This window comes from Callorhinchus milii, unplaced genomic scaffold (genome assembly GCF_018977255.1).
Source record: "Callorhinchus milii isolate IMCB2004 unplaced genomic scaffold, IMCB_Cmil_1.0 Scaffold15, whole genome shotgun sequence".
Taxonomy (NCBI): domain Eukaryota; kingdom Metazoa; phylum Chordata; class Chondrichthyes; order Chimaeriformes; family Callorhinchidae; genus Callorhinchus; species Callorhinchus milii.
The window spans coordinates 9558834-9585976 of NW_024704756.1; the positions used below are offsets into that span (position 1 = coordinate 9558834).

Here is a 27143-nt window from a genome sequence, read left to right on the forward strand (position 1 = left end):
GATCTTTCGGCACAAAAGGTAAAAGTGTAACAAAAGCTCAGAGTTTTAATGCATGCGAAAGGTTCCTCCATAATGGAATCCTTGCATGGGCTGAATTTTATAACTGGCCCATGATCTCATGTTTAGTGACTCACCCAATTTCTGCTGCTCAACATTAAACTTGTTTGGCCTGCCCCAGCGTAATTGCTAAATTTGAAAATGCGCTACGAATGTGTGGAAGAAATTTAGCAGCTTCATCAGCTTTGCTAATCTATTGCAAATGTGCAAGGGTTACTGGATATAATCACATATGGAATTTGTGTATTTACACCCCGGTTAAAGTAAGGGTTGTTGTGTTTTAGTACCACTAAATCATAAGAATTGGTTTGTTGAGCAAAATGCCAAGCTTTTAAACTGAAAATAATCGTTTAAAGAAATTTGTTCCAGCAGACACTCATAGAGTGTGAGATCCTGAAATCAGATCAAGTTTCAACAGTTGAGGTAATATTGTTGCATTGCCTCCATGAAACAATTAGAATACATGAGCCTATCATTGCTTGTCCAGTGCGCTTCAGGGGGACTATTAACACGTCCCAAATCCACCCAAAACTAAGAAGATTAATGCTAGGAATTTAGTCCTGAATATATACATTAATAATAATAATACTTGATTTGGTATAGTGCCTTATCACGTCATTGGGACGTCTCAAAGTGCTTCACTTGTACATTGGATTGACTGTGTATTTTGTGGGCGAAATGCAGCAGCCAATTGCACACAGCAATGTCTCCAGTCATGGAATGAGTGACCAATTTTATTTGGGGGATTGTTGGCCAGGACACCAGGAGAAACTCCATTATCTTTTCAAATAGTGCCATGGGATATTTATCATCCACTTGAATGGGCAGATAGATTTAACGTCTCATTAATGAGAAACTTGTGCAGAATTAATGGGATTTTTTTCCCCCAGGAGGGCAACTAATGGTACCAATGGTATATGCGGTGACAGGTCAAGTTCTTCTGCAAATGTCGCGATGCAATGATGCATTGATTTGTCCTGTGATTCACTGCAGCCAGTAGATGCAGAGTAATGGAGTGTAGGGGAGTGGCAGTACGAGTTCGGAGATGATTAATATGAGTAGCACAAAGAAATCTAAATGGTTTTGATAGGAAACTGAATAATGCTCAGATGAATATATGACTTAGGCAATTCAGGATTTATAAAGAGAACTTGGGTGAGTTTTAGTGCTCTGGGGTGCTATCCCCCTTGAGAAGTACTATATAAATGCAAGTTGTTGTTGTTACTATATTTGGCTAATGAAACCAGTGGCTTGACTGACTGGCATTTTATGTTATTGTAATTTATTAGAACCACATGCATATATTTGACTGAAAAACCTGATTGTAAGGCCGTATCCACTTTTTACATCCATCTCAATGTGTTGATTAGCTGTTTTTAGCATATTCAAATGGGAATGTGTTATAAACTGCAAGATTGGGGTCTGATATGATTTTGATGTGATTCATTTATACCAAAATGCAGCATGGAATCAGATTTTTTCAGATGTAATATGCTGTGTGATTTCCCCCACCACCCCCCAAACAAATCCCAGTATTAATGAAGAAATATTTTATTCTTATGTTTGGGTTTCAGCATGTATCGGACACCTGACTGACCAAAAACAATTATAATATCCACCCATTTGATTATCTTGTTAATTAAATTACAATCTTTCCAATTTACGGAATTGCAATAAAAATTGACACACATTTAGTAGAAATTAGAATACTGCCCAGTGGAACTTCTTTAGGCTTCAGACAGTATCAAACACTCACTGATTTTAATGTCGCTCTTCTTTCAGACACCGATGTGACCGTAGCTACTCAATTTTAGCTCGTTTATTATATCCATTTACGAAAAGGTATCAAGTAATAATTATTTTATGCAACAGTTGCTCTTCTGATTTTATGTGCTCTGCACTTCTAGTTGACAAGCACGGCTGCTGCACAAAAGGATAAAAGAGTTCTTTGTTTGAACATATGTAGCAGTTAATCTGTAACTCTATACTTTCAGTTCAGCTTGTTGCTCAAGCAGCACTTTCAAGTATGTATCTTTCTTAAAGAAGTTGTATTCCTTTATCAATGTTCAGCTGGACTCTAGGGTGTAACGGTCAAATTGTCAAGAATCCCTACATTTGCACAGATGAACCTCAAACCTTGTACGTCCTAAACACTGGTTAAAATGTAAAACTTGCAGATCTGAGAAATGACTAATGCTGTGTTTAAACCTCAACCCTGCCCAAACTACTGTGCTCTTGATTCCTTTGCCAGGCTCAAAGAGCTGACAGAGTGGAATGACAAGTTACCTTCACTTCTATTACAGTTGGAATTGGTATCTAAATACCTGTTAACAAATGCTGGTAGTTTGAGCTTCACAATGTCTAGTAGTTGTTGCTCTTGAGCAACCTATTATCTGAGCTGGACCAATTCTTAATCATCAGGAATGTGCACAGCCTGCATGGACTTGGTTGTTGGTTTCGAGGAGTAATGCAATCTGTGAGGCAAAATTCTATTGAAGAACCTAAAAATATTTTTTTACCTTCCTAAATCAAAAGATTTAACACTTAAGGGATTATTAATAATAATAATAATAATTATTATTATAAGGGATTATTGTTCGTGTCTTTAGTACGTGACCTATCTGGTAATATAATATAATAATCCTTGCATTTGATATAGCGCTTTTCACGTCTTCTAGACGTCTCAAAGCGCTTCACAGAATATGCTGTAAAGTGAATTGACTGTATATTTGTGGGTGAAACGCGGCAGCCAATTGTGCACAGCAGTGTCTCACAAACAGTGTCTTGCAAAGCGAGCGCTCTAACCACAGAGCTACAGGACTCCACTGGTGCGTCTTTTGGGCGTAGCTTGTTGGTATAATTATGTGTATGCTTAGCAATGGCTGCATTCTTCTTTAACACTTGTGATTTCCCAATAGTAAGGCCTAATTGTGGTATTTGGAGAGACAAGGTGACTTCTGCAGGGATGGATGAAACATTGTAGTGCAGGTTCATATCAGATCATTTTTTTTTACTCTTAATTGCAATCTACATTATAATACTCAACCTGGGAGAAATCTGCATGTCTACCTCTGAACCCCACAATGGAAGCATGCAAGAGCCAGAAAAGCTTTAGAAAATCTACAAAGTGGGCAAGACTGAATGAAAGTGCCCTGATAACTTCAGGACTTCTCAAACAACATTTTTTACTAGGTGCTCTGATTTCTGTTAGGTAACTTGGATTTTTTTCAAATAACATTTTCTCACCGTCCGTAACATTGAACACATGCTGCCTTGCAGCAGTTGTTTCTTTCCCCTTTGACCCCAAATGCCCCAGGGCAGTTAAGTATTATGCCTCCTACAGATTGGCATGCCTTTGCGTATGTTGACTAGGATTTTTAAAACCCTTATTGCACAGCTGGAGTTGTCTCATGTAACAATCTGTCTGACTCAATTGGTAGGACTCTCACCTCTGGGTCAGAATGTGTGGGCTCAAGTCTTATGTCAGACGTGAGCTTTAAGTCCATAGTTAAGTGGAGTAATAATAATAATAATAATAATCCTTGCATTTGATATAGCGCTTTTCACATCGGGAGGACGTCCCAAAGCGCTTCACAGAACACACTGTAAAGTAAATTTGACTGTATATTTGTGGGCAAACGCGGCAGCCAATTGCGCACAGCAATGTTCCACACACAGTCGTAGATTGAAAATGACCAATTTTATTATTGTTTTGGGTTTTGGAGGGATTAGGCGTGTGGAGTAAAGAAACTTGCCCAAGGTTTCGCCCTGTGCCTGGAATTGAACTCGGGTCTCTCGCTTGCAAAGCGAATGCTCTAACCACTGAGCTACAGGACTCCACACTGGAGTCCACTGGAGTACTGGAAGAGTGCTGGATTGTCTTTCAGATCAGATGTTAACCTGAGGTATTATCTACCTTTTCAGGTGGGCGTTAAAGATCCTATTATTTAATTTGAAAAGAGAAGGGCATTTCTACTGGTGTCATGGCCATCACAACTCCAGATTAATTGTTTTTTTCGTATTATTCACCTCTTGGTTATTTGTGGAACCTTGCAGGTACAAATAATAATAACTTGAAATTACAGTCTATTATTGTCTTCCATCTAAAAAGAAAGTGTTGTACAAAATCAAATTGATTGAAAATTAAGCAATTATTACACTATGGGAAAATTGTTGGATATGACTTAAGTTCATTTAAACAGAGCTTGACTTCATCTTTTGGGCACACCTGAAGTTGGGCAGTGTTTGCTGAGCAGAGGAAGTGGTCGAGGTAGTGGTTATAAGAGGTTGCAAAGGTAGGGTGTGGAAAAGCCAATGAGGCATTTCGAATTGAGGAACTTGAATTAATTCTGCTAAAATTTAGTGACTTGAAACCCATCTAAAGAACATGTTTAAAGTATCAGAGTTCAACTCTTGTTAGTTGGCATGTAAAATCTGCATTGTATTCACTTGAGTTGTGAAAATCAAGCCTATTTTAGACTGGTGTCAGGACAGGGTGTGTTGAGGTGTATTACACATGGTGAAAGTGCTGGTATTTTACAAGTTGACCACTTATGCTGGAGGCAATTTCAAGTAATGAATTCAGTGTGGTAACTTCATTCAACTTTAAAGTCTCTGTTTTTCAATGACATGATTCCCATTGTATCATCATGTGTTGTTGAAGCTGTCAGAAGTTAGCACTACCGGCTGTTGACGACTTCCTGGCTGTCTCTACTAACAATGACCAAGGGAATCGGCAGTAAATTAGAGTGTGCATCTGGAATAAGCTCGGAATATTTTAAAATGAACGTTAATGGTGCTTGTTCAAAAAGTACTAGCTCTTGATGTCTTTGTTTCCCTCTTAGGTGGTGCTAAACAGCTGCATTAATCATTAGGAGTTTGTGTTTCAAATAAAAGGTCAGCACTTGTGGAAGAAATTCCACCTGGGTCTAGATTTTCACCATTATCATAACATTTTAGTGTCCCTGAACTTGTCAAATTCTCAAATACAGTCTTTAACTTTGCAGCCAGTTTTCTATACATTCTTTGAAGAAATGTTGCTTTACAAGCCGAGTGTCAGATGGAAAGATTTATTTATCAATGGTGAAATATGCAATACTGTTACGAAAACACTTACTGCACCCCTATGCATGTGAATTACAGCTGATGGAAAAATAGTAAACTGGACAAACATTAGCTTGGCAATAGAAAGCATGATGGGGTTGCGTGTGAAAATAGATTGAGGGTTGTAATTGGCTGTTCATGCCTCAGTATTTGTAAACCATATGGAAGAGGATGGTTATAATTTTATGAAAAGCTAATGGCACCAAATTAAACATATAATGGAGCTCTGGCCTGCCCCACATCCACCGCCGGCTCACTCCACCATCGGCGGCTGGGCCTTCAGCCTTTTTGTCCCCACCCTATGGAACTCCATCCCATGTTCCCTTTGAATCGCTCCCTCCCTTGCCTCCTTCAAGGCGCATCTCAAAACCTTTTTCTTCGGCTAACCCTCCCTGCCCTCCACCTTCCCCAACCCCGACCCCCCAGTTCAGATCCAAATCCCTGTCCAGTGTCTTGGGACGTCCTCCTGACGTGAAAGGTGCTATACAAATGTCATTTGTCTTGTATTGATAATATTAAAAGAGAGAGATGGAACAATCAATGTGTCTTTAACTTAACTAAATAAATGCATATTGAAGGTGCTTGGTTACATGAACATCATTTGGATATGGTTTTGTATGTTTATAGAATTTCTAAGCAAAAGTATTATTTCAATGTTAACCACTTAATTCTGATCTCTTTATACTAAAATAATTCTTGTTTTTCTTCCCTCAGTTATCAGACCAGTATCTTGCAGACTGTAACACTATATCACTAATATAATGTAAGAGTATATAATTTGCTTTATTTTAGTGTAGGTTATTGAGATAGTTATCAGATGGTATATTAATGGAAGGTGGCTTGAAAACAGTACAAAATACTGTGATGTTCTTGCTTGTACTTGTGAGCTTAACATACATCTAATGGTATCCTGTTCCACCCATGAAGGAATGTATTGTGTACCTATAAAGCTCAGCAGCCTTTTCGCCTTATTAAATAGAGCTTCTGAATGTTTTAACTTCTGAGCATAGGGCAATACTCCTTCCTCCTCACATCCCAACACTGGGAGTGTAATTGCATCTTAGCATTTCAAGTCTGGAAATTAAATTAACTTTGCACTTCTTTTAAAATTGCAACATTTTAGGTGAATTATGATTCCTACGTATATCGCAGATCAGAGTAATGTTGAATTTTTCATAGCTCAATTGTTTAGATTGTACATCCCAAGGAGCTGAATATGCACTGCTGTGTAATATAAATTCATAGTACATTAAGATTCATAAGCCAGGTTCTGCTTAGTGCCTGTGAACACTTGTATGTAGTTGTAGATACTTGTACAACTATGCAGATCAATGTTATGCGTGCTTTAGAAATAGTTTATTTAATGTCACTGTAACACAAGACGCCATACATGCTCCAGGAAAACTAAACTAGATTTCTGACATCTCTCATCTCTTTAATAAAATAAGTTTGTAATATTTCTTCATCACAGCATTAGCTGTAAGGCTTTAAATATTTGCCTGCTGGCTTCCTACCATGTTTACATTCCATTAATTTTTTTAAATTATAAAACATACAAAACTCAGGCAGTCTTTACAGGGGTCAGTTTGTACAGTCTGCTGGGTTCTGACATATAGCAGCTTGACCTTACTCCCTTAAAGCTATGACAAATGGACAAGATCCAATATGCTCTCCATTGTTTATTGCTGTGTCTGATATGTAATGTCTTTGAAAGCCATTTACAGATGCTGTAAAAGTGTGATAGGATAGGGGGTGAGGTCAGTACAAAAGTTGAGTAGATAATCCTATTTGATGTGTTGCTTCTTAGGCAAACCCACAAGTCTGCTAAATGCACAGAAAATAACTTTACAGGCTGGTTTCTGCTATACTATTTTAAAATTCTGTGGTGAAAATGTTCTATTGACTCATTACCATCAGGGAGAAAAATGTGCTGCAATGCTGGCTTTTAACTGGTGTCAAGTGTTCTCATTATGCTGCGGATGTTAAAAAAGAACTCAATTATCCCCCCTCTTGCCCCAACCCCCCCATCCCTTTGCCTATGATTGTACAGTATTCGCTTTGTGTCACCTGAAAAAAAGGAGATGGGGGCATGGTAATGTGACTGAGCGGGTGCTGTGTGTGGAGAATTTAGTTCAGTCAGCACTATAGAAGCTCTATTTGCTGCTGGTTTCCAATGGGAGCAGAATGAGAAGAGAAGCTTTGTACAGCTATGTTGTTGGACAAGGTTTAAATTAGCCAAAGGCAACTATAAACAAGGTCAGATATGTTACAAATGTGACCTTCATACCTCACTGTTATAAGTTAGTGTGCAAACTTTGCTTAAACTTATATGATCAGAAAGATAATAAGTTGTTTTTTTTTAAAAAAATGCAGCTACATCCAAAACCAGATGTGAAGTGAAGGAAGTTCCTTGTCACAGTTGTGGAAAAAGTGGGGAAAAGACTTGATTTCAAACTATAGTCACATTACTTCTCCATTGACTTGACTAACCAAGATCATTATACTATCAACGTTTGTTACAGTGAATGATTGATTGTGATAGTCAAGATTTCTTCCTTCAAATTCAGATTTGCAAAATAAAAATAACATGCAGATTCATAATGTTGTATACAGTAGTTGTGTATATATAGAGAGATTGGTTCTTTAGTTTATGGTCAGTTCTTTGTTAGAACAAGAAACTCAATATTATTCAGTTGTACCATTTTCCTGTTGTTATTATAGGGCTTCAGAACCCATTATTTCAGGAGGTTAATAGAGTCCAATCCTCAAAGTAATGAATAATTGAGCAGATAGTATATTTAAGGGCAAATTCTTGACTCACTTTCATCTGCTAACTAATGTAAGGTGGTGGTGTATACAGTACAATCATATTTAGACATTACATTGCATATTATATATTTTTGTACACTCAAGACACTAGCACATGATTACTAGACTTTGCATCAATTTCTATAAATAGAAAATAATGCCATTGTTTGGAAGAAAAAGGCTAGTTTGTAGTGTGTCTCTTTGTCTTCACCCTTGTATGCTTTAAAGTGATTTTGAGGATTGGCAATTCTTGTTCCTATTGCTAAGCTGGAACATGTTAACGTTCCTTAGGAATGTTGGATGATGTCAAACCAGTTTGGTATGGAAGAGGGTTTTAACTTTTACTTGTTTTAGCATTTGTAAAGGGAAGTTTGTTTTAATGAAAGTTAGCGAGGCACCAAGAACAAATTTTAAACTCTGGTAAGTCAATCACACTATTCAATGGTGTTTTGTTCAGTATTATCTGTTTATCCTGGTTTGTGCAAATGTATTTATCAATATAGCAGGGAAACTATTTGCGTTTGGAACTTTATTTTTGCTTTTGCCCACTGAGTCTAAACAAAAGCTTTTTTTTGAAACAAAACATTTTGTTTCCAATGATTAAATTCCAGGTTTCGAAACAACTAATTTAAATTTAAACTGAAAACTTTAAATTGGAAAAATAAATACCAGCAAAAGATTGATCCCCGAGAACCACAAAGTGGGCTGAGCTATGGGTCATTCTGCCCCTTTCTGAAACTCCCTCCCAGGTTCGCTTCACTCATACCCTCTCTACCCGTTTTCAAAACCACCTCTTTGATCACGCTTCGTTCCCTTCCCAACTTCCCTATCTTCATTGTTCCTGTAAAGCACTTTGAGATCTTATATAATTAATAATATTGGCATTTGTTGAAGTGCCTCATCACATCATTAAAAACATCTGATTAAACAGGATTTATTGTAAAGTGTACTGACTAAATGTGACAGCAAATTTGCACGCAGCAATGTCCTACAAATAGCCATGAAGTGAAATGACCAATTTTAACTTGGGTTTGTTGACCCACAGGAAGAAACTTCCTTCTTTTTCCAAGCAGTGCCATGGGAGCATAAACTTCTCCCTGAACAGGCACTCTGTTTAATATCTTCCCCCAAAGATGAACACCTCTAACAATATAGCACTCTTTAACCCACAATCCCTGATGCGGAGGGAGGCAAGAGTGCAATCAACCGAATCAGGCTGACACCTCTGGCTTCCTATAAGGAAGTGTAAGTCTACATTGTTTTTACCTGTTTGGTTGGTAGTGAAGTTTAAAACTGGAGTGTGTGTCAGTCCTTTAAGATTGAATTGCACAAATTTGCATTAATGAAAATATTGTGGTGGCACAACATCTGTACAAATGTCAACTTGTCACATGTTGAAGCACAGGCACTAACTTGCCTTTGGAATTTTCATGCATGTTCGTCACCACTTGCTAACCTGAAAATGCGAGAGATTAAATTATAGTGTGGGTATTTTTTTTAAAAAGAGTTGCACATTTCAAACTGTTGAACTAAAATGGGGAAGAGAGGGGAAGGAAGGAAAGGAGGGTATCAGCCAGGTGCCAAAATGAATGAGAGGAAAGAAGTTTAAAAGAAGCATTTGTTCAAAAGCAGAAAGCAAAGTTCCTTAATAGCCATTGTATATTATTAGTCATGAAATGACCTTTTTATAGTATTGTAGATGCAGTTTCGCAAATCCTGAGACTGGGGTATTGATTTCATATACTTTCCACCCAAGTGAAACTGTGACCGCTTTGTGTAGGAGGAGACATTTGAGACTGCCCCTTACTGATGACATGATACATTTTGGTTTTAAATATTCATTTTGGCCTCATGCTATAATGAGATCTCAAGCAATCTTTATAAGTAAACGTCTGGGGCCAACTTTTTAGCACTGCAATTTGGCTTACCTTGTGAACTGTAAGTATCTTCAAACTACGAGTTTTAATATTTGAAATGTTTTTGCAATTCCAGTAATGAGATAACATTAAAGACCATTAAAATAGTTATTTTTTTTAACTGTTTCACCAATAAATAGGCAGTTTATTTGGGTGAAAGACCATCAGTGAAAACATATTTTTCACCTTGATGAAAATAATAATATGATCATTATGCACAGTAAAATTATGTATAATTAATTTAAAATGGATTTATTTTATGAGCAGGATTTGGGAAGATAACAATAAAGAAAAACTTGTATATTTGCTGCATAAGCAGACAGGGGACTCTCCTCACACATGTAATTTGTAGGTTCTGAAGGGCAAAGTGAACCTAGGCAAATTTTTCAAAGTTAGTTGAAAGAGGCTTATTGTCCAGTTGCAACAAACTGTAGGATGTTGTATTTGTTAGTTGGAAAAATGATGCTGGTCTCTTTGTGTCTTACCGCCCTGTTTAGAAATGAAACCTTTAAGCAGACAAAATGCCTTTGATGAAAAGTTTTGCTGACTGACCCTGACCTGTTGTGTGTAAACCATCCCCCTTTGTGTTAGTGACTTTATAAATGTTAGTTTTGCCAGCAACGAACACCACTTACAGTTCGAGTCAGAATTGAGTGACTTTGTGCTGAACATTTGTCTAAGGGAATGAGCTCAGTTTTGGCCGAGTGCAGCAAGGTTCGTTCCATAACGTGTGTTCTCATGTAACATTTTATTTGTTATAGTCGGGTGGGTTTTGACATAAGTTAGTGAATTAATCCTTAATACTGCAAAAGAAATGTAAGTTATTTATAGATCGAACCTCTGTTGTGGCTTGGTATTTGTTTTCACCTCTTTACCCACCACCCCCACCCCACCTTTGAAAAATATTGAGTGAGTGCACACACTAGTTAGGCATCCGTGTTAAGATTTCTACACCCCCCCCAACCCACCCATCCCGCTTCCTTTCATTATTCAGTGCACCGACATGTTAACCCGTGGTAAGACTTCTGCGAGGACTGGACGGTGAAAGTTGCAAGTTATTTTCTGCACAGCATATTATTTTAGGTTTCGTTGTTAGCCCAGTATGTCTGTTCCTTGTGATGTTTCCCCATGAAGGCAGATTGAAAGGAAACCTGGTATAAGTTGAAGGAAACATTGGACCACTCACTAAGATCCAAAATCTGTCCAGTTAGCCAGATTACTCTATCTTTATAATGTCTTAGTCTTAGAGTGTCTATATTTTTGGAACGAACCTCATAAATCATATAAAGTAAAATTCTCCCCACATCAGATAATTTATGCCTCTGTACAGTACCAACCTTAGTACGATAGTTATGGCCTTGAGCAACATGCTTATATTGCTCGGGATCCAATGTATATTCTGTGAAGAGCTTTGAGACGTCTCAAAGCCATGATAATAATAATATAATAATAATAATAATCCTTGCATTTGACATAGCGCTTTTCACGTCGGGAGGACGTCCCAAAGCGCTTCACAGAACACACTGTAAAGTGAATTGACTGTATATTTGTGGGCAAACGCGGCAGCCAATTGCGCACAGCAATGTCCCACAAACAGTCGTAGATTGAAAAATTACCAATTTATTATTGTTTTGTTTTTTGAAGGGATTATTATTAGGCGTGTGGAGTAAGGAAACTTGCCCAAGGTTTCGCCCTGTCTGGAATTGAACTCAGGTCTCTCGCTTGCAAAGCGAGTGCTCTAACCACTGAGCTACAGGACTCCACTCCGATAAGGCACTATATCAAATGCAAATATTATTATGGCATGAGATTGCTGTTAGGTTCGCATATTATTACAAAGTAAGGAAGGCCTAAAGTACTACCTACAAAATAAACACTACCAAAGCGTTGGGTAAACTGAAAGCCAATAAAACTTTTTTTTCTTTCCAACGCTTTCCCACTGTTGCTCCAACTAGTATCAGACTTGGCTGTATCCGCCTCGCGTGACCTCAGTGATGTTTGCTTGCCAAAGGGACTAAGTTTATCATTATTGGGAACCACAAAAAAACAGAAGGCCCATCAACCACCATTATGTCACCAGAATCTAATTTGTTCCTGGTATGCTATATTTGTAAATCTAACCAAATGAACCCGATCTTTCATATGTAAATTAGAATATGAGTTTGAATACCATATTGTGCTGCTCCCTCCATATAGCACGAATTGTCAAGGCAATAGAGATGGTATTTCATTGTAGAAAGGATATCAAGGCTGTGGTGTGGGTACAGAGGAGAGTCACTAGGATGTTACTTGGAATGAGAGATTCTATTTAAGATGACCAGCACACTGTAAGAAATTGCCTTCAATCGTATAATAATAATAATCCTTGCATTTGATATAGCGCCTTATCGTGTCTTCGAGACGTCTCAAAGAGCTTCACAGAATATATTGTAAAGTGAATTGACTGTATAATTGTGGGCGAAACACACCAGTCAATTGCGCACAGCAGTGTCCCACAAACAATCGTGGATCAGTCGTGAAGTGAGCAATTTATTATTGGGAGTTTTTTTCTTGAGGAATTATTGTCAGACATGTGGAGTAAGGAAACTTGCCCGATTCCTGATGGAGCGAAACCTTGGGTAAATTCAATGCCTACCTTTCATTGGTGATTTATCTTCTGCTTCTCTGTTCTCTTCTTCCAGATTGAATCCCTAACCTGAGGGGATTACGTACCCGCTGGAGGAGATGGCCACAATTAACATCTCCAAAGATGATCTCCAAGAACTGCAAGAGGTTTTTGAAAGAATTGGTAAGTAGGTCCATTGTATGTCTTGCAGTGTCACCTGGCTAGATACACAAACCTACCAAGCAGACCCACTAATTAGACACATTTCCACTTGGGAAGAGGTTCTGTAATGCTGATACAGACTGACACTGTTGATCCAAATTGTTCCTAAGCTTTTCCTTACATTACTTCTGATGTAAACTGCCAAACTGTGGGCAATTGTCAGCTGCAGTTTATAGTGAGTGGGTTGGAACTGTCCAAACCTGTTAGTTATAGGAACTTTACAGCCTCCAGAGGATTCCTTTGGCAACAGGATTGAAGACAGGCTGCAATGCAAAAAAAAAGGAAATGCAGGAAAATAACAACACCTGAAGTGAAATATCTCCTGCATTTCATGCCTTCATATATAATTTGACCAGCATCTTAACTCTTCTGAATTGGGAAATTGAATCATTTAACACTCCCAAGAGATTTTGACAGAACTTTTATTTTTCATGTCCTGCCAAATTACCACTGCACAGTAATGTATATCCTTTTTCTGCTTTGCATAAATATAAAAGGATTTGGGAAAGGTGTCACTGGTTAATTTCTAAAAGCTAATGGTCCTAACAAATGTGAAAGAAACATTGGAGGTTTTGAAAAGTTGAATTGCGGTAATTTAGAATGAAGGTAAATTTTGCAATGGGATATTTAGAATTTGTATAGTGTTTCTGATTATAATACAGACGGTTCAATGTTGAGCAGAGTAAAATACAGAGTTAAATAGAATGATACAGCATGGAAATGGGCCCAATTAGTCCATGCTGGTGTTTCTACCCCAGAGGAGCCTCCACCTTTCCTATTCTCCTCACCTCTACCCCGCTATTCCCTTAGTGTGATCCAATTTGTTGAGGTTGAAAGTATGCACATAAGGTTAGTTTTCTGCAACAAAGTGCGAAAAGTGGGTGATTTGAGCTACATACAGGAAGCAAACCTACCAGGCAGACCCACTAATTAAATAACTACTAACTTCAACTGCATCCTTTTTAAAGCCTTTCTGATTCGAATTGAAGATAACAAACAGAAATGTAAAGGGAGAGTACAAACTGGTGTGTGTCAACCTTGACTCGGTGTCAGGTTAAATATACTGGTACGTTGTGATACAGTGAGTTCAAATGCATACCTCATTAGTCTCCGTTGAGCTTAAATTCATACTGACAGACAGGCATTTTTCCTATTCCAAGATAGATCAGCTTGTGAATCAACAATTCTAAAATAATATTAACTTTGGGCTGAATTTTCACTACCCACAGTATTTAATACAAAGGCGCAGAAACCTAGATTTAGTGATGCTCATTTTGCTCTCTGACCCTGATTTCAAATTAGCAAAGGTTTACTCCGTTCCCTGAATTTTTCTACTAGATCTCGACAGCAGTGGCTTCATTAATGACTGTGAACTCCACGAGCTTTTACGGGATGCTGGCTGTCAAGTGCCTGGCTACAAAGTAAGAGAAATTATTGAAAAGATCGACAGGGACAAAAACGGCAAGATCAGCTTTGAAGAGTTTCTTTCAGTAAGTGTTTTCGTATTCTATATAAAAATTTTGAAGACTGTCACCCAGTAAAGCATCTCACAGTAAGCTTTGGCTTGTTTGAATCAGTGTTACCATCCTTTGTCAAGATGTGACTCGTACGCACTGAAGATATTTTGTTATAAAGATGCATGCTACACTGAATGTCTGCAACAGCAGCAACTTGCATTTATATAGCGCCCTTCACGCAGGCTACCGTCCTGGAGCGCTTGATAGTGGCAGATGCCGAGGGAGGGAGGGGGGAGGTGACTGTAAGCACATCAAAAAGAAAGGTCTTTAGGTGGGTTTTGAAGTGGAGAGGGAGCAAGGTGGTGGGATTGAGGGAGAGAATTCCAGATTTTCAGAGTGCAGTGGCTGAGGACACAGTCATCGATGGTGGAGGGGATGATGGACAAATGGTGGTTGGGGGGGGGGGGCTGGTAAGCAGATCGGGTAAATAGGGAGGTGCAAGGGCATGAAGGGATTTGAAAACAAATGAGAGAATCTTGGAATTGATCTGTTCAGTAATTGGGAGCCAGTGTAACCTGGCAAAGACTGGTGTAATGGAGTACGGAGTTTTGTGTGGGTGAATATCCAGCTGGCAGAGTTTTTAATTAATTGAATTGTGTATGATGGAGTTGGGCAGACCAGTGAGGAGGGCATTGGTATAGTCCAGCCAGGAAGTAACGAAAGGGTGGACGAGGGCTTTGGCAGAGAGGTATGGATGGAGGTGGGCAATGTGACAGAGGTGGAACAAAGCCAGGGAATGGATGAGGGGTAGAAAGGGAATCTGGGGATTGAGCCTGACACCAAAGTTGCACATGGGTTCGATGAGTTTACGGGAGAGCCCAGGGAGGTTGAGGTGTTCAGACCTTCAGGAGAGGAGGTATTGACAGGAGCCAAAGTGTATGGCGTCCGTTTTACCAACATTCAGCAGCAGGAAATTTGCGCTCATCCAGGCCTTGACGCTCATCAAACAAGCTGACAGGACATCAGCGGACTGGGAGTCACAGTAGCTTTGTGTGTCGTCCACAGACATGTGGAAGTTGACCACATGTCTGAGGATGACATCGCCAACAGGGAGCATATAGATAAGGAAAAGGGAGCCAAGGATAATAATAATAATAATCCTTGCATTTGATACAGCGCTTTTCACATCTTTTATGGGACACTGCCGTGCGCAATTGGCTGCCGCGTTTCGCCCACAAATATACAGTCAATTGACTTTACAGTATATTCTGCGAAGGGCTTTGAGACTTCTAGAAGATGTGAAAAGTGCTATATCAAATGCAAGGATTATTATTATTAATACAATACTTATTTACACAAAAAAGTTGTGAGAATTTGGAATGCACTGCTTCAGAAGGCTGCAAATACAGAATTGATTGGGATGTTTAAAAGGGAGATAGAATAGTAGAAATTTAAGGAATGTTAAGAAAAAGTGGGGAAATGGGATTAAAAGATCAGCTCTGAACTAAATAAAATGCCCCAAAACAAGCTGGAGAGCGAAATGGTAGATGTCTGTTTTTATGTTCCTAACTACTAGGTTGGTGACCGCGGGTCCTGACACTGTCACAGAAGCTGCCAGTTAGTTGCAACCAAGGTCGTCGTGTTTTGCTTCCAGAGATAATGTTCCCGTGCTGCTCGACCAGTATATAAAGCGACTGTGATTGATGTTGCATGATTTTACCCAGGGGAATTATTTGTAAAGAATACTTAGCAATTCACTTTGCTGGAAGATATTCCATTTGAAAAGTCATTATCTGCTAAGCCTTTTTGTTTTTTTTAAATAAATTGTCCGAAACAGGCATTTGCGGTACATGTTAAAAGGCATGTAACTGAACATGATCCATTCTTAATTTACCTACGTTTGCTTTCCCAGCAGGTCTTGTTCTGTGCGAGGTTTCTTCAAACTTAGCCTGATCTTTTGTTCTGTCAGTTACTTTTTCAACCCCTTCTGTATTGATTTCTTGGTTGAGTAGTAAGTTGAAATCTCGTTTTTTTTCTCTCTCTCAGCACCTTCGCATGTCTGTGATTCACAATAGGTTTGTTCCAAACAATAATTGCATGTTTTTACTTCCACCTTAAACATATTTACGGAATGTTTCGGTTGTATTTAACCAGTGTATTGATCCATCACAAAAAAACAGGATTTCTTAAAATTAAAATATTGTGATAACATCTTACTGTCATATTTTTAAAATGTATTTTTCATTCTGGTTTTAAATACAAGGTAAGAGTTCATGAATCTGCTCCTTCTCTTAAGTATATTTCATTTTCAATTAAATGCTGTAGGTTTCTAAAAACGATTTGTATGATATCGCTAAGTTGATAGAAGCTCCACTGGGAAATTCATCTTGTGCTTCCTAGAAAACGCCAGAATGATTTTCATTCAGTGAAGAAGAAAAATCAAACTATTGGTTCCCAAGTGGCAGCTCTTCACAAAAGAGTTGCGTGAGCTTTCTTTTGTATATAGTTGAAACATGAACTGCTGATGTACATGCTCCATTCTGTGTCATTGAAGCGTGTTGTGTAGTTAGGTTTTATTATATTAATTAAATCATATTACATTACATATTACTTTGGGGAATGCATTGTGTCGAATATAGATACTGCCTTATTTTGATCAACATTTGATTGCAGTTTAGTTTCAGATTTACAGAAGTCCAATTTTTGCAGGAATAAGTGTTAATGTTTATAACCTAGAGAGAAACCAAGGTTCAAGAGATGAACAGAACAGCTCCTTTAGAAAGGAGATCTATGCTTAGTTGAATGTGTTTGAAAGTTTGAACTTTAAAAAGACAAATCAGGTGCAGGTTAACTATCTCATAGGATATGCAAAAATGAAAATTTTAAGCCTATTCAAAATGATGTAAAGCAGGTAGGATGAACTGGCTTCATGCTCCACAATGCTAAACTCCTTGGAGAAAGGCAGCTTTGTTCCCTGCATTTATAAATAAAACATAACTTTCAGAGCTTTAAAATTGTTTGGACTACAGTGGTGTTATCCATGAGATCCTCATTATAGCCTTATATCCCAAAGATTACAGTTCCCACCTTCTGTATTAGGTCTTATAACTATCGGGCTGGACAGCAGGGGTAGGATAAAGCCTTCTTATTATTGTTCTATAAGCTGCAGATTAAACAGTTCTCCTCTTGTAGTAATGTTACTCGTAATAAGGTTTGTCACCATTGAGTTCTGTATTTAAGAATGTATTCTGTTTACTTGTTTGCAGACTTTGGGAAAAAGAAGGGAATATTTTGTAGGTTTATCTTACTAAGAAATCATACTACCGTTGCAAAGTCCAATTAAAGCTACCAAATTAATTGAGTATTGGCAAAAAAATCAAACAACATATTATTTTATTTTTTTTTTTTAAATCTGTAAATGTAAACTAAAAGGCATGACCTCCATCACTACTAGCTGGATGTAGCCATTGCAACACATCTTGAATGTGTTTGAAAACAAATCTGGTAAGCTTTGTTGGTACGTTCAACTGTGTCTCATTTCCATTAAAATTAAATCTCCTGTGGAGATGTTCAGCACCAAAGCTGGACTTTCCATTGCTCTTGCCATCAGAAAAGGGAAGAATTTAATCTTTCCTTTCTAAATGAGCTGTTCACCTCTTGCTTCTTGGATTCCCTTTAGGTTCTGGTTAAAGTTCAAGAAATATTAACACTTATTCCTGCAAAAATTTGACTTTTTTAAATCTAAACTAAACTGTTGAATAACTCTTGTCCCAAAATTATAATTTGATGACGGTGATTAATGATTACTATAGATATTAAACATCAGGTTAAACTGTAAAGGATAGCATGTTCTTGTTGCTAATGAGTAACGGACAGGGACATGGTGAAGGGCCCATTTTTGGTGGAAGCTATTCACAGTAAGACTGCATGGGAATACTAAGAATGAAAGGATAATTTGATAAGAGATTAACCTTGCTCTGAGTTCCTTATGAAAGAACATGTTGCCATCAATGTTTAGCTGTAACATTGAAAAAGAATACAGCTACTAAAATGTCATGATGTGTTGTACAGTGTGAAAATTTCACTCACCTTTTATTTACAGCACAAAACTCATCAAGACCTGTGTATAAATAAAAACTGTTTAAGATGCACTTATGCTTTTAGTAATGCCTCACAACTGAAACCAGCCACAAATAATACACTGATATGTGCAAATATGGCTTTAAATTCACATTGCATTCCTTGAAGTTAAGAAAAATAAGTACTAGTTGGGCATCCATTTTAGCATCCTACTTTATAGGCAAATTTGTTTATTTTCTTTACAGACCATATCTTACTGTTTTAATTTCTGGAGGTATGGGCACAAAATTGAAAAGATTTATGCGTTTATGTTTTCACCAGAAAAGCCTTCAGAGCATTTCTCCTCCAACTGTACGATTCCTTCCTTGGCTGAGCGACTATGTCTTTGAAACATACAGTTGATTAATGAATATGCTATTTGAGATATTTAGAAACCTTTGGAATTGCAATTGATCAAATATTACACTAATCAAAGGTGAAGACAATATGCAATAATAAGTATAGTTGGGCACAATTCAATGGCTTATGGGAATTAAAATGGACTAGAATAAAAAGCAATAAATGTAAAGTATGCTGGTATTTAAACAGTGTAAAATCTCACACCAAAATGGTATGTGTATATCAAGAGTGAAACTGTTGAACTGTTTCAATGGATGCTTGGCTAGTGAGGTGTCAGACAATTATTTATAAATTTCAGTTAAACTGAAGGCTCACTAGTGACTCATTTATTCTCAGGTTTTCCAAGAGTTGAAAAATAGCGACATTGCTAAAACCTTCAGAAAGGCAATCAACAAAAAACAGGGGATCTGTGCCATTGGAGGAATGTCTCACTTGTCCAGCGAAGGAACCCAACATTCCTACTCTGGTGAGTGCTGTAGTTGCCAGTGAGATTGGGTGCTGAACTACATTTCCACAAGACTTTCTGTTCAACATTTTATTATGAGTTGATGGGCGTGTAATGCAATTGATAGCATTGTTTATGGATTCAAATAAGTATAGTTTCATTCATTCTGGAGACCATAAATTTATTTAAAAATTGTTTGGAATAGCAGAAAAATTTGGCAGCAAATATCTTACTATAGTATTGGCTACACTGGAGACTGCATAATCTATTACTTTCTGACCCGGTTTAAAAACTCAAAATTTTCCATATCTGTTCGATTTTTGTAGGCATAATTCATTTTATTCCAGAGTTTGAGCAAATGAGGAAGAATGTTAAATTACCTAACTTTGAGTATGGGCTTCCTCATTCTTTGTAGTTCGACCTCATGTACAAAGCTCCTTTGGAATTTACTACTCCTTTTGTCTGGTTGGATGGTGTACCATTTCTGTGTAGCACATGAAAAAGCGGATGTTAATAGAATTGGAAAATGGAACTTTCCGAATCTTCCTTTGTTCCAACTTCAAAGCTCTTAAACTGGTATCATTTTTTCCATCTTAGCAGTAGTCATTTTTAATGAAAAACTGCTGTTGACTCTATTTTTGTCAGGGGTTCAAATAAGGTTTGCTTATTTTTTTTTCTTTTCTCTTCCAGTAGGCACTGGAAGAGGTAAATGACTCAAATGGTCAGGCCTGGAATATTCTTGTGTTTTAGCTCATCTCTATAAAATGTTCTCCTGGAAAACTATTTTATTTTAATGGAGTTCGTTCTATTTTCTTCGGGTGAGGAGAGGAGGCTGTTTTCAATAATAGCTTAGCTTGACATCCTTGCACACAATGTGATCAGTAACATTTTAGTGAAGAATTCATAAGTTTAGAACCATGTAGGTTCAAACTTTCAAGTGCACATAAATATCTATGCACGGAAGTACCACAAGTGTATTTCCATTTTTAGAGGCCATTTTGTCAGCATTGCTCACATTTATTTTTAAGTCACTTTTACAGATAATTCTTCAAGTTCATTTCAAGCACTAAGTAAATTGAATTCTGCTTTTTTTAATTGAACAGAGGAGGAAAAATATGCATTTGTTAACTGGATAAACAAAGCCTTGGAGAATGATCCTGATTGTAAACATCTCATTCCTATGGACCCCAATACAGATGCTTTGTTTAATGCTGTTGATGATGGCATTGTCCTCTGGTAAGTCACATCAATTTTAAACGGTAGCATTATGTTTCTTAAACAGTGACATAAACTACCTTTATTCCTAGTGCACGGCCCAGTATGCTTCAGGCAACTATCGACCTTCAGTTTTGTTCAATAAAAATGAAGGAAACCTTTGAGTAGATAAAGGATAACTAAGCTTATCAAACACATCTCTGCAGGTCATGCACATTTTACATTGTTGCTATTTACCACACGCCTGTATTTTTTTAAGTCTACAACTGGTTGTACACAAAACTTTGAAGCTAATATTGTAATGTCCAGCTCTATTCAAATTGAAGATTTAAAACCCGCCCTTTTTGGCACAAAGTATGATTTTGATTGACCTGTAATTTAATCCATTAGTTACTGCACATTGGAATATCCAGTTAAAGATATTTTATAAACTAGATTTTGTCAAGTGCGGAAGTTGTTCTAAATCGATGATAAATGTTCTCCTTCCTGATTTTCAGCAAAATGATTAATCTCTCTGTTCCGGATACAATTGATGAAAGAACAATGAACAAGAAGAAACTTACACCATTTACTATTCAGGTAATGAATTTCAGTTCCTATTTTCTGGATAATAGTTACTGTGTTAAATGATTTTGTGAGGGGTGAATGCTTTCTGTGCGACACTGAGAAGTCTGTGAACCATTACTGTGTGTTCAACTTCCACATGCCAAAAGGAATTTGGTTTTGTTCAATAGGAGTGTTGGAAAAGCTGAAACTACCTGGGTCGGAGGCTTTAAAATAATATAATTATAATCCTTGCATTTGATATAGTGTCTTATCCCATATTTGAGACGTCTCAAAGTGCTTTACAGAATACTGTAAAGTGAATTGACTGTATATTTTGTGTTTTAACAGTGTTCAAGCAATGTCCTCCTCCCCAGTCTACCATCTTTGCACCTGTATTCATGGGCACGCAGTTAGATCCATTTTTAGCAGTGCACCGCACCAAAAAAGGGTTGGATCCACCACATATCTGTTTTCTATTTGTACCCAAAACAGTTCAAATCCCTTTCTATGGTCTGTAGATGGGAAATACCTTTAAATGTTACCAGTTACATTTGAGTTTAATTGTATAATTGCTTCAACAAGTTCTACTTTCTTTAATTAATGTTGGTCATAGCAGCACATTCCTCTTCAACTATCACTTTGGCCATCAGTCAGGTCCATGTCAGTTTCTGGCTTTGAAAGTTTGGCTGACCTACTCAGCAATTCCTTCCATTATTGTGCAACTGATGATCAGTATGGCAGGTTTATCTCCTGGATAACTACAGTGTTTCTGACCACAGGAATGTAGAAGTTAGATTCTAATCCATGCTCAGTCCCAATTAGGAACAGATGTGCAATCCCAGGTTGATCTCCAATCCCAGGATAAAGAATTGAATGTGGGTTGCAGTGTGAGGCATCAGCTGGTAGTGCCACATTCCAGGTTAATGAGTGACCAGGGAAAGCCTCTGATGGGAGGAGGAGGAAGACTGTATCCTTTGAGCTTCAAACAATCGCTGTCTGTGATAATGACAGACCAGCCCATCCTTTGGGTTGAGCCTTTATTACAATGTGCTAATCAGATGATTAGAGTTTCTACATTGCACATTGTTGTGTAATATTGCTAGCATCTCCTATCTCAGAAACATTTTGACCTTATAGACTCTATATCAAATACAAAGATTATTCCTATTTCTTTCAACAGAATATCTGTGATGTGTCATTTACTTACCCACAGGGCACAAGCTATTTATTTGACAAGTTTAATCATTTAGACAGTAGTGCCTTGATAAACACTTTGTCAATTCATTACTAATGCAGGAATGTGTCCCTACTTAACTCCCTAGCAGGGAAGACTTGCTGGAGACATTTTCTTTATACATTCAATGGAAACTACCAGAGCCAAATGTGGTAGATTCCTCTCCAGACAATTGTCAGTGCAATTGGAGCCTGATTTATGTTTTTAATAAACATTCTTGTAATTGACCTGGTGATTGAATGATAGGTGCTTTGGTGTTGCTGTGTTCACTGGAAGCAAGAAGAGATAAATCCTCAGAATCTCATAGTTAATTTTGATTTACTTTGGCTTACTTATATTTTTTGGTGGTCAGAAACAGCTGAATACAAATTTTATTTTGCCAACTGTGGGAATAGTTATTCTTATTGTTCAAAACAATTTATGCCTTTGAATGTAAAGCTTCCTCTCACCTTGCTCCCTAGCAAATCTAATGTTGCTTGGGAATAATATTTATTGTTTTAGTTTTCTTGTGGCTGTTTGGTGTCCAAACAGTGGTGCCTCTGAGGAACAAAGGAAGGTGTGCGTCAGAATGAAACCTTGTGTATAATTTAGTGACAAGAGAATCACCAGCTGGCTAGGGAGTGAATAGTTTAATAGCACAGTGTGCCTTTGTGGGATTATGGCAATTCCCCTTTCCGCGTGGAGGGTAAATTTCTTTAAAATGAACAAGAGGAAGAGGCTGGTAAATATGACTCTGTAATAGTTTGTGGTTATTGAGAAATACAGATCAGATGGGCCCAGGTCAAATCCTTAGTTTGTGCTGAATTCGCTGATCTCACCTGAACACTCAAATTGGACTATGATGGGATATTGCATTGTACATGAATTGCTAATTTTGGAGTCCTGTAGCTCAGTGGTTAGAGCACTCGCTTTGCAAGTGAGAGACCTGAGTTCAATTCCAGGCAGAGGGCGAAACCTTGGGCAAGTTTCCTTACTCCACACGCCTAATAATAATCCCTCCAAAAACCAAAAACAACAATAAATTGGTCATTTTCAATCTATGACTGTGTGGGACATTGCTGTGCGCAATTGGCTGCCGTGTTCGCCCACAAATATACAGTCAGTTCACTTTACAGTGTATTCTGTGAAGCGCTTTGAGACGTCCTCCCGACGTGAAAAGCGCTATATCAAATGCAAGGATTATTATTATATATTTTGGGCCTTCCTTTTTGAATTTCTCTAGCACCTTGCTCAAGCAGCTATTCTTCACATATTAATGCAAGAACTGGAGGCAGTGCACTATACAAATATCATATTCTGTCTTCAGCCAGGAGAAATTTCCTTTTTTCAAACAAGGGGCTAAGGATCTTTGAAGTCTATCTGAACAGGCAGCTGGGACTTAAGATTGAAGTTGATGAAGTTGAAGTATATCTGAGAAAATATATTTTTAAAAAGTGTTAATAGCTTTCCAAAGCCAAATGTCAACTATGATAGAAAAGGTGGGGAACCATTTTCTTGTGTTTAGCTTGTATTCCTCTGAGCTAACCTGGGAAGTGGGGTGTTGGTTGTTGAAGGGAAGTGGGGTGTTGGTTGTCTTCAGCTCGACCCCCACCCCCAGAGTGGCATTGATGAAATCAAGAGCTGTTCTAACAGATTGTAGGTAGCATTATTATTTTGCTCATTAATATTGTTTGGTACTTTGTCTTTGGGATACACAAAAGCGGTCACTTAAATGTAGTCAATCAACCACCGCCTTTTTTTATTATTTACGCAGGAAAACCTGAACCTCGCTTTGAATTCTGCCTCTGCCATTGGTTGTCACGTTGTGAATATCGGTGCAGAAGACTTGAGAGAAGGAAAACCTCACCTGGTTTTAGGCCTTTTGTGGCAGATTATCAAGATCGGTCTTTTTGCTGACATTGAGCTTAGCAGAAACGAGGGTAAGCACCAGCTACTGAATATACAGCCACATCCGTTAGATTGTACCCAAATATGTTCAAGAAGTTTCAAATTTAATGAATGAATTACTGGAAAGTAAAACCTTAAATTGTTTTAACTGGTAGAACACAAATCTCCTATATGTTGGTGAAAGAATTTTTCCCCCATCTTCAAAAAAAACATTTTTCTAGACCGAATTCCACCCTCACCTGACCTCCATTTTGCCAACCCTAGCACACTCTCATGTATATACCCACACGGAGCAACTGGACATGGGAACGCGACTATTTTTTTTAACCCCTTGTATCGTCCCCTGCTGAGATCAACTAACTCCTCAAGCCGAAAATTGAACCTGGGAGATTTTAGGTCTGTACACTTCAACCCTACACAATGGTTTTACTGCTGTCATTAGGAGAGCAGTAAATTTACCACTATAGGTTTCCATCACAAGTTGGAGATGTGATGGAGTAGTTCAGTGTGCTGCTGGCCTCTTGTGGCAGTATTTCAAAACTGCTCATTTTTTTTTCGCTGACTGGTTTGAGCATTTTGGATATTTCTCTTGTATCCAACTAGCTTATTCAGTGTGTACCTGCCTAACACTGGAAAGATGATAATTAATAATCTTTGCATTTGATGCACCCTCACCCTGACCATTTCCCTCTTGCTCGGGTCCTGACCCAACTGTACAGCGCCTTGGGACGTCCTCCCGACGTGAAAGGCGCTCTATAAATGGAATCTTGTTGTTGTTGTTGATATAACACCTTATCAAGTTGTTGAGATGACTCAAATCCAGTGAATGTTTTTGATTAAATCAATATTTTAAATTAAATATTTTAAATAAATTGAGATCCAGTGACCAAAGGCTCATCTTCATCTGATCTCTTTTGTAGTTTGGTTACATTTTGAATGGAATACAACAATCCTTTTGTTATTTCTAGCTTTGAATTTTTGACACTTCTAGTGAAAAAACTTGATAAGTTGCAACATGGCCATAAAATCACCCAAAACTCAGTGAAATACAAGACAAGGCTTAAAATACATCTGCAATAATTGCAACGTTTCATTCTGTGCTTTGATTATTTTTAAGGTCAATAACTTTTAAATCTTTTCTAAATCTCTCTTCCCACTGAATTTCCTGAGATACCCTTTGAGGAGATTCCTAACTTGAATTCAATGCTTCCCCACATTATTCTGAGATTGGTTGGTGGTGGGGAGGGAGAAGGGGAGCAATCATAAACTAGTATTAATGGTTTAACAAAATGATAGTTCTCACAAATAGCAACTGAATAATCAATATACAGTTTTCCATCACCTGTGGATTCACATGCATTCATTATGAGATTTCTCCTGTTTATTGTGGAAAATGTGGATGAAGATTTAATGGAGCTACATTGCTGTATTGCAGTTTTGTACTGAATCTAGATTCTTTTTATGAGTACAAAAAAAAATTAATGGTTGTGTAGCGATTGTCACAATTAAACTTAAACCTCTTCCCTGTAGCGTTGGTTGCCCTGCTTCGTGATGGCGAGAGTCTGGAAGATCTATTGAAACTCTCCCCAGAAGAGCTGCTGCTACGATGGGCTAATTATCATCTGGAGAATGCAGGCGCACAGAAAATTAATAACTTCAGCTCCGATATTAAGGTACTTGCAAAGATGAAATTGTTTGGTTTGGAAAGCTTTACTTTGCAAATAATGGAAAAGCTTTCTGTGGGTGGTGTCGTGCTGTTCACGATTATAATAATCCTTGCATTTGATATCACATCACATCATCATGATGTCTCGAAGCACTTCACAGACTATATTGTAAAGTGGATTGACTGTATTTTGTGTGTGAAATAGGAACAGTTAAGGGCAGCATTTTCAAGTTTAGCTGCTGTTTGGTAAGCTCCTAATTTACAGTTTTTGTATAGAGACTGACGCTGATTTGTTTTGCTATTCTTGGTTTACCTAAAATCATTAGAAAGAATGAATTTACATTTCTGTAGCAACCCTATCACGCCAAAATGTCTCAAAGTGCTATGCAGTTAATTTCCACTTGACTGCATTGGGTGAAAATATGGCACTTAATTGTGCCTGAAACCATAACCACAACCGCTATTTGTGCCTGTGACCACAATAGCCACAATGAGAATAAATGATCAATTTGTCTGGAAAGCTGTTGATCAAGACACCAGGAGAAACTTTTGAATACCAAGTGGGATTTTTAACATCCAGCTGAAAAGGCCTTAAATTAATGTCTGCCGTTAAAGACAGTTACAATGCTTAGGTCTGATACCATTTCTCTCTTGTCCCTTTTTAATGCTTTCTCAGGATTTCTGTTCTGATTCTTGTACTGGATTTTCAATCCTTTGCTTCCCACCAGTTTACAGACTTCAGTAACTTCCTCACAGGTACCCCCTGTCCTGCTTTCCATTATAGTGGCTGCCTTTATCCCCATCACATTCGAACTTGACATTTTAAGCTTTGTTCTTACATGCTTACATTACATTTCATTACTAAAGTAAGTTGCCGATTTCAAATCTTGTCTTTCTGCGCATGCCTATGTGTATAGAGAGATAATTATAAGTAGTGTAGTTTTCAATGTCTCCCTATTTTGTTTGAGTTTCAACATTAAATACTTTTTGGTTTTAGGATTCAAGGGCGTATTTTCACCTCCTCAATCAGATTGCACCGAAAGGTACTAAAGAAGATGAACCACGTATTGACATTAGTATGTCTGGCCTTAATGTAAGTGCTTCCAATTTTTTTTCAAAGACGTAAAAGAATTATTCCAAAAGAATCGATGGCGCATTTGAAAGATGACAGCTTTTGAACAATAAAAACTTGTATTTATATAGCTCCCTTCATGTGGGGTAGTGTCTGGAGTTGTTTGAGCTTGACATTGAGCCAGGGAGAGCTGGGAGGTGACCGTAAGCATAATTGAAGAGTAAGGTTTTCAGGTCTGATTCGAAGACTGACAAGGAAGGGACGAGGTGGAGAAATTGAGGCAGGGAGCACCATTAATATCGATCAAATATTGTCTTTGAATGTTTTAAGGCGGTCAAGATATTTTGGTGAAGATCATTAAAGTTGGATCATCAAAGTTAGTACACACTCACAAAATAAGTGACCCAGATTAAAATTTATACTAACGCCAC

At 37.8% G+C, this 27143-nt stretch overlaps 1 protein-coding gene across 2 annotated transcripts in view; it reads left to right on the plus strand.

Moving 5' to 3' along the window:
• The window catches only part of LOC103177889 (plastin-3), a 34922-nt gene that overhangs the window by 3991 nt on the left and 3788 nt on the right, over positions 1 to 27143 (plus strand). For both annotated transcript variants that reach the window (XM_042340847.1, XM_007892261.2), the window contains exons 2-9: positions 12566 to 12672; positions 14050 to 14201; positions 18984 to 19113; positions 20196 to 20328; positions 20805 to 20886; positions 23841 to 24006; positions 25505 to 25647; positions 26638 to 26733. In XM_042340847.1, coding sequence (XP_042196781.1) covers positions 12609 to 12672; positions 14050 to 14201; positions 18984 to 19113; positions 20196 to 20328; positions 20805 to 20886; positions 23841 to 24006; positions 25505 to 25647; positions 26638 to 26733 — 966 coding nt within the window. In that variant the 5' untranslated portion in view covers positions 12566 to 12608. The remainder of the gene's footprint in view (positions 1 to 12565; positions 12673 to 14049; positions 14202 to 18983; positions 19114 to 20195; positions 20329 to 20804; positions 20887 to 23840; positions 24007 to 25504; positions 25648 to 26637; positions 26734 to 27143) is intronic.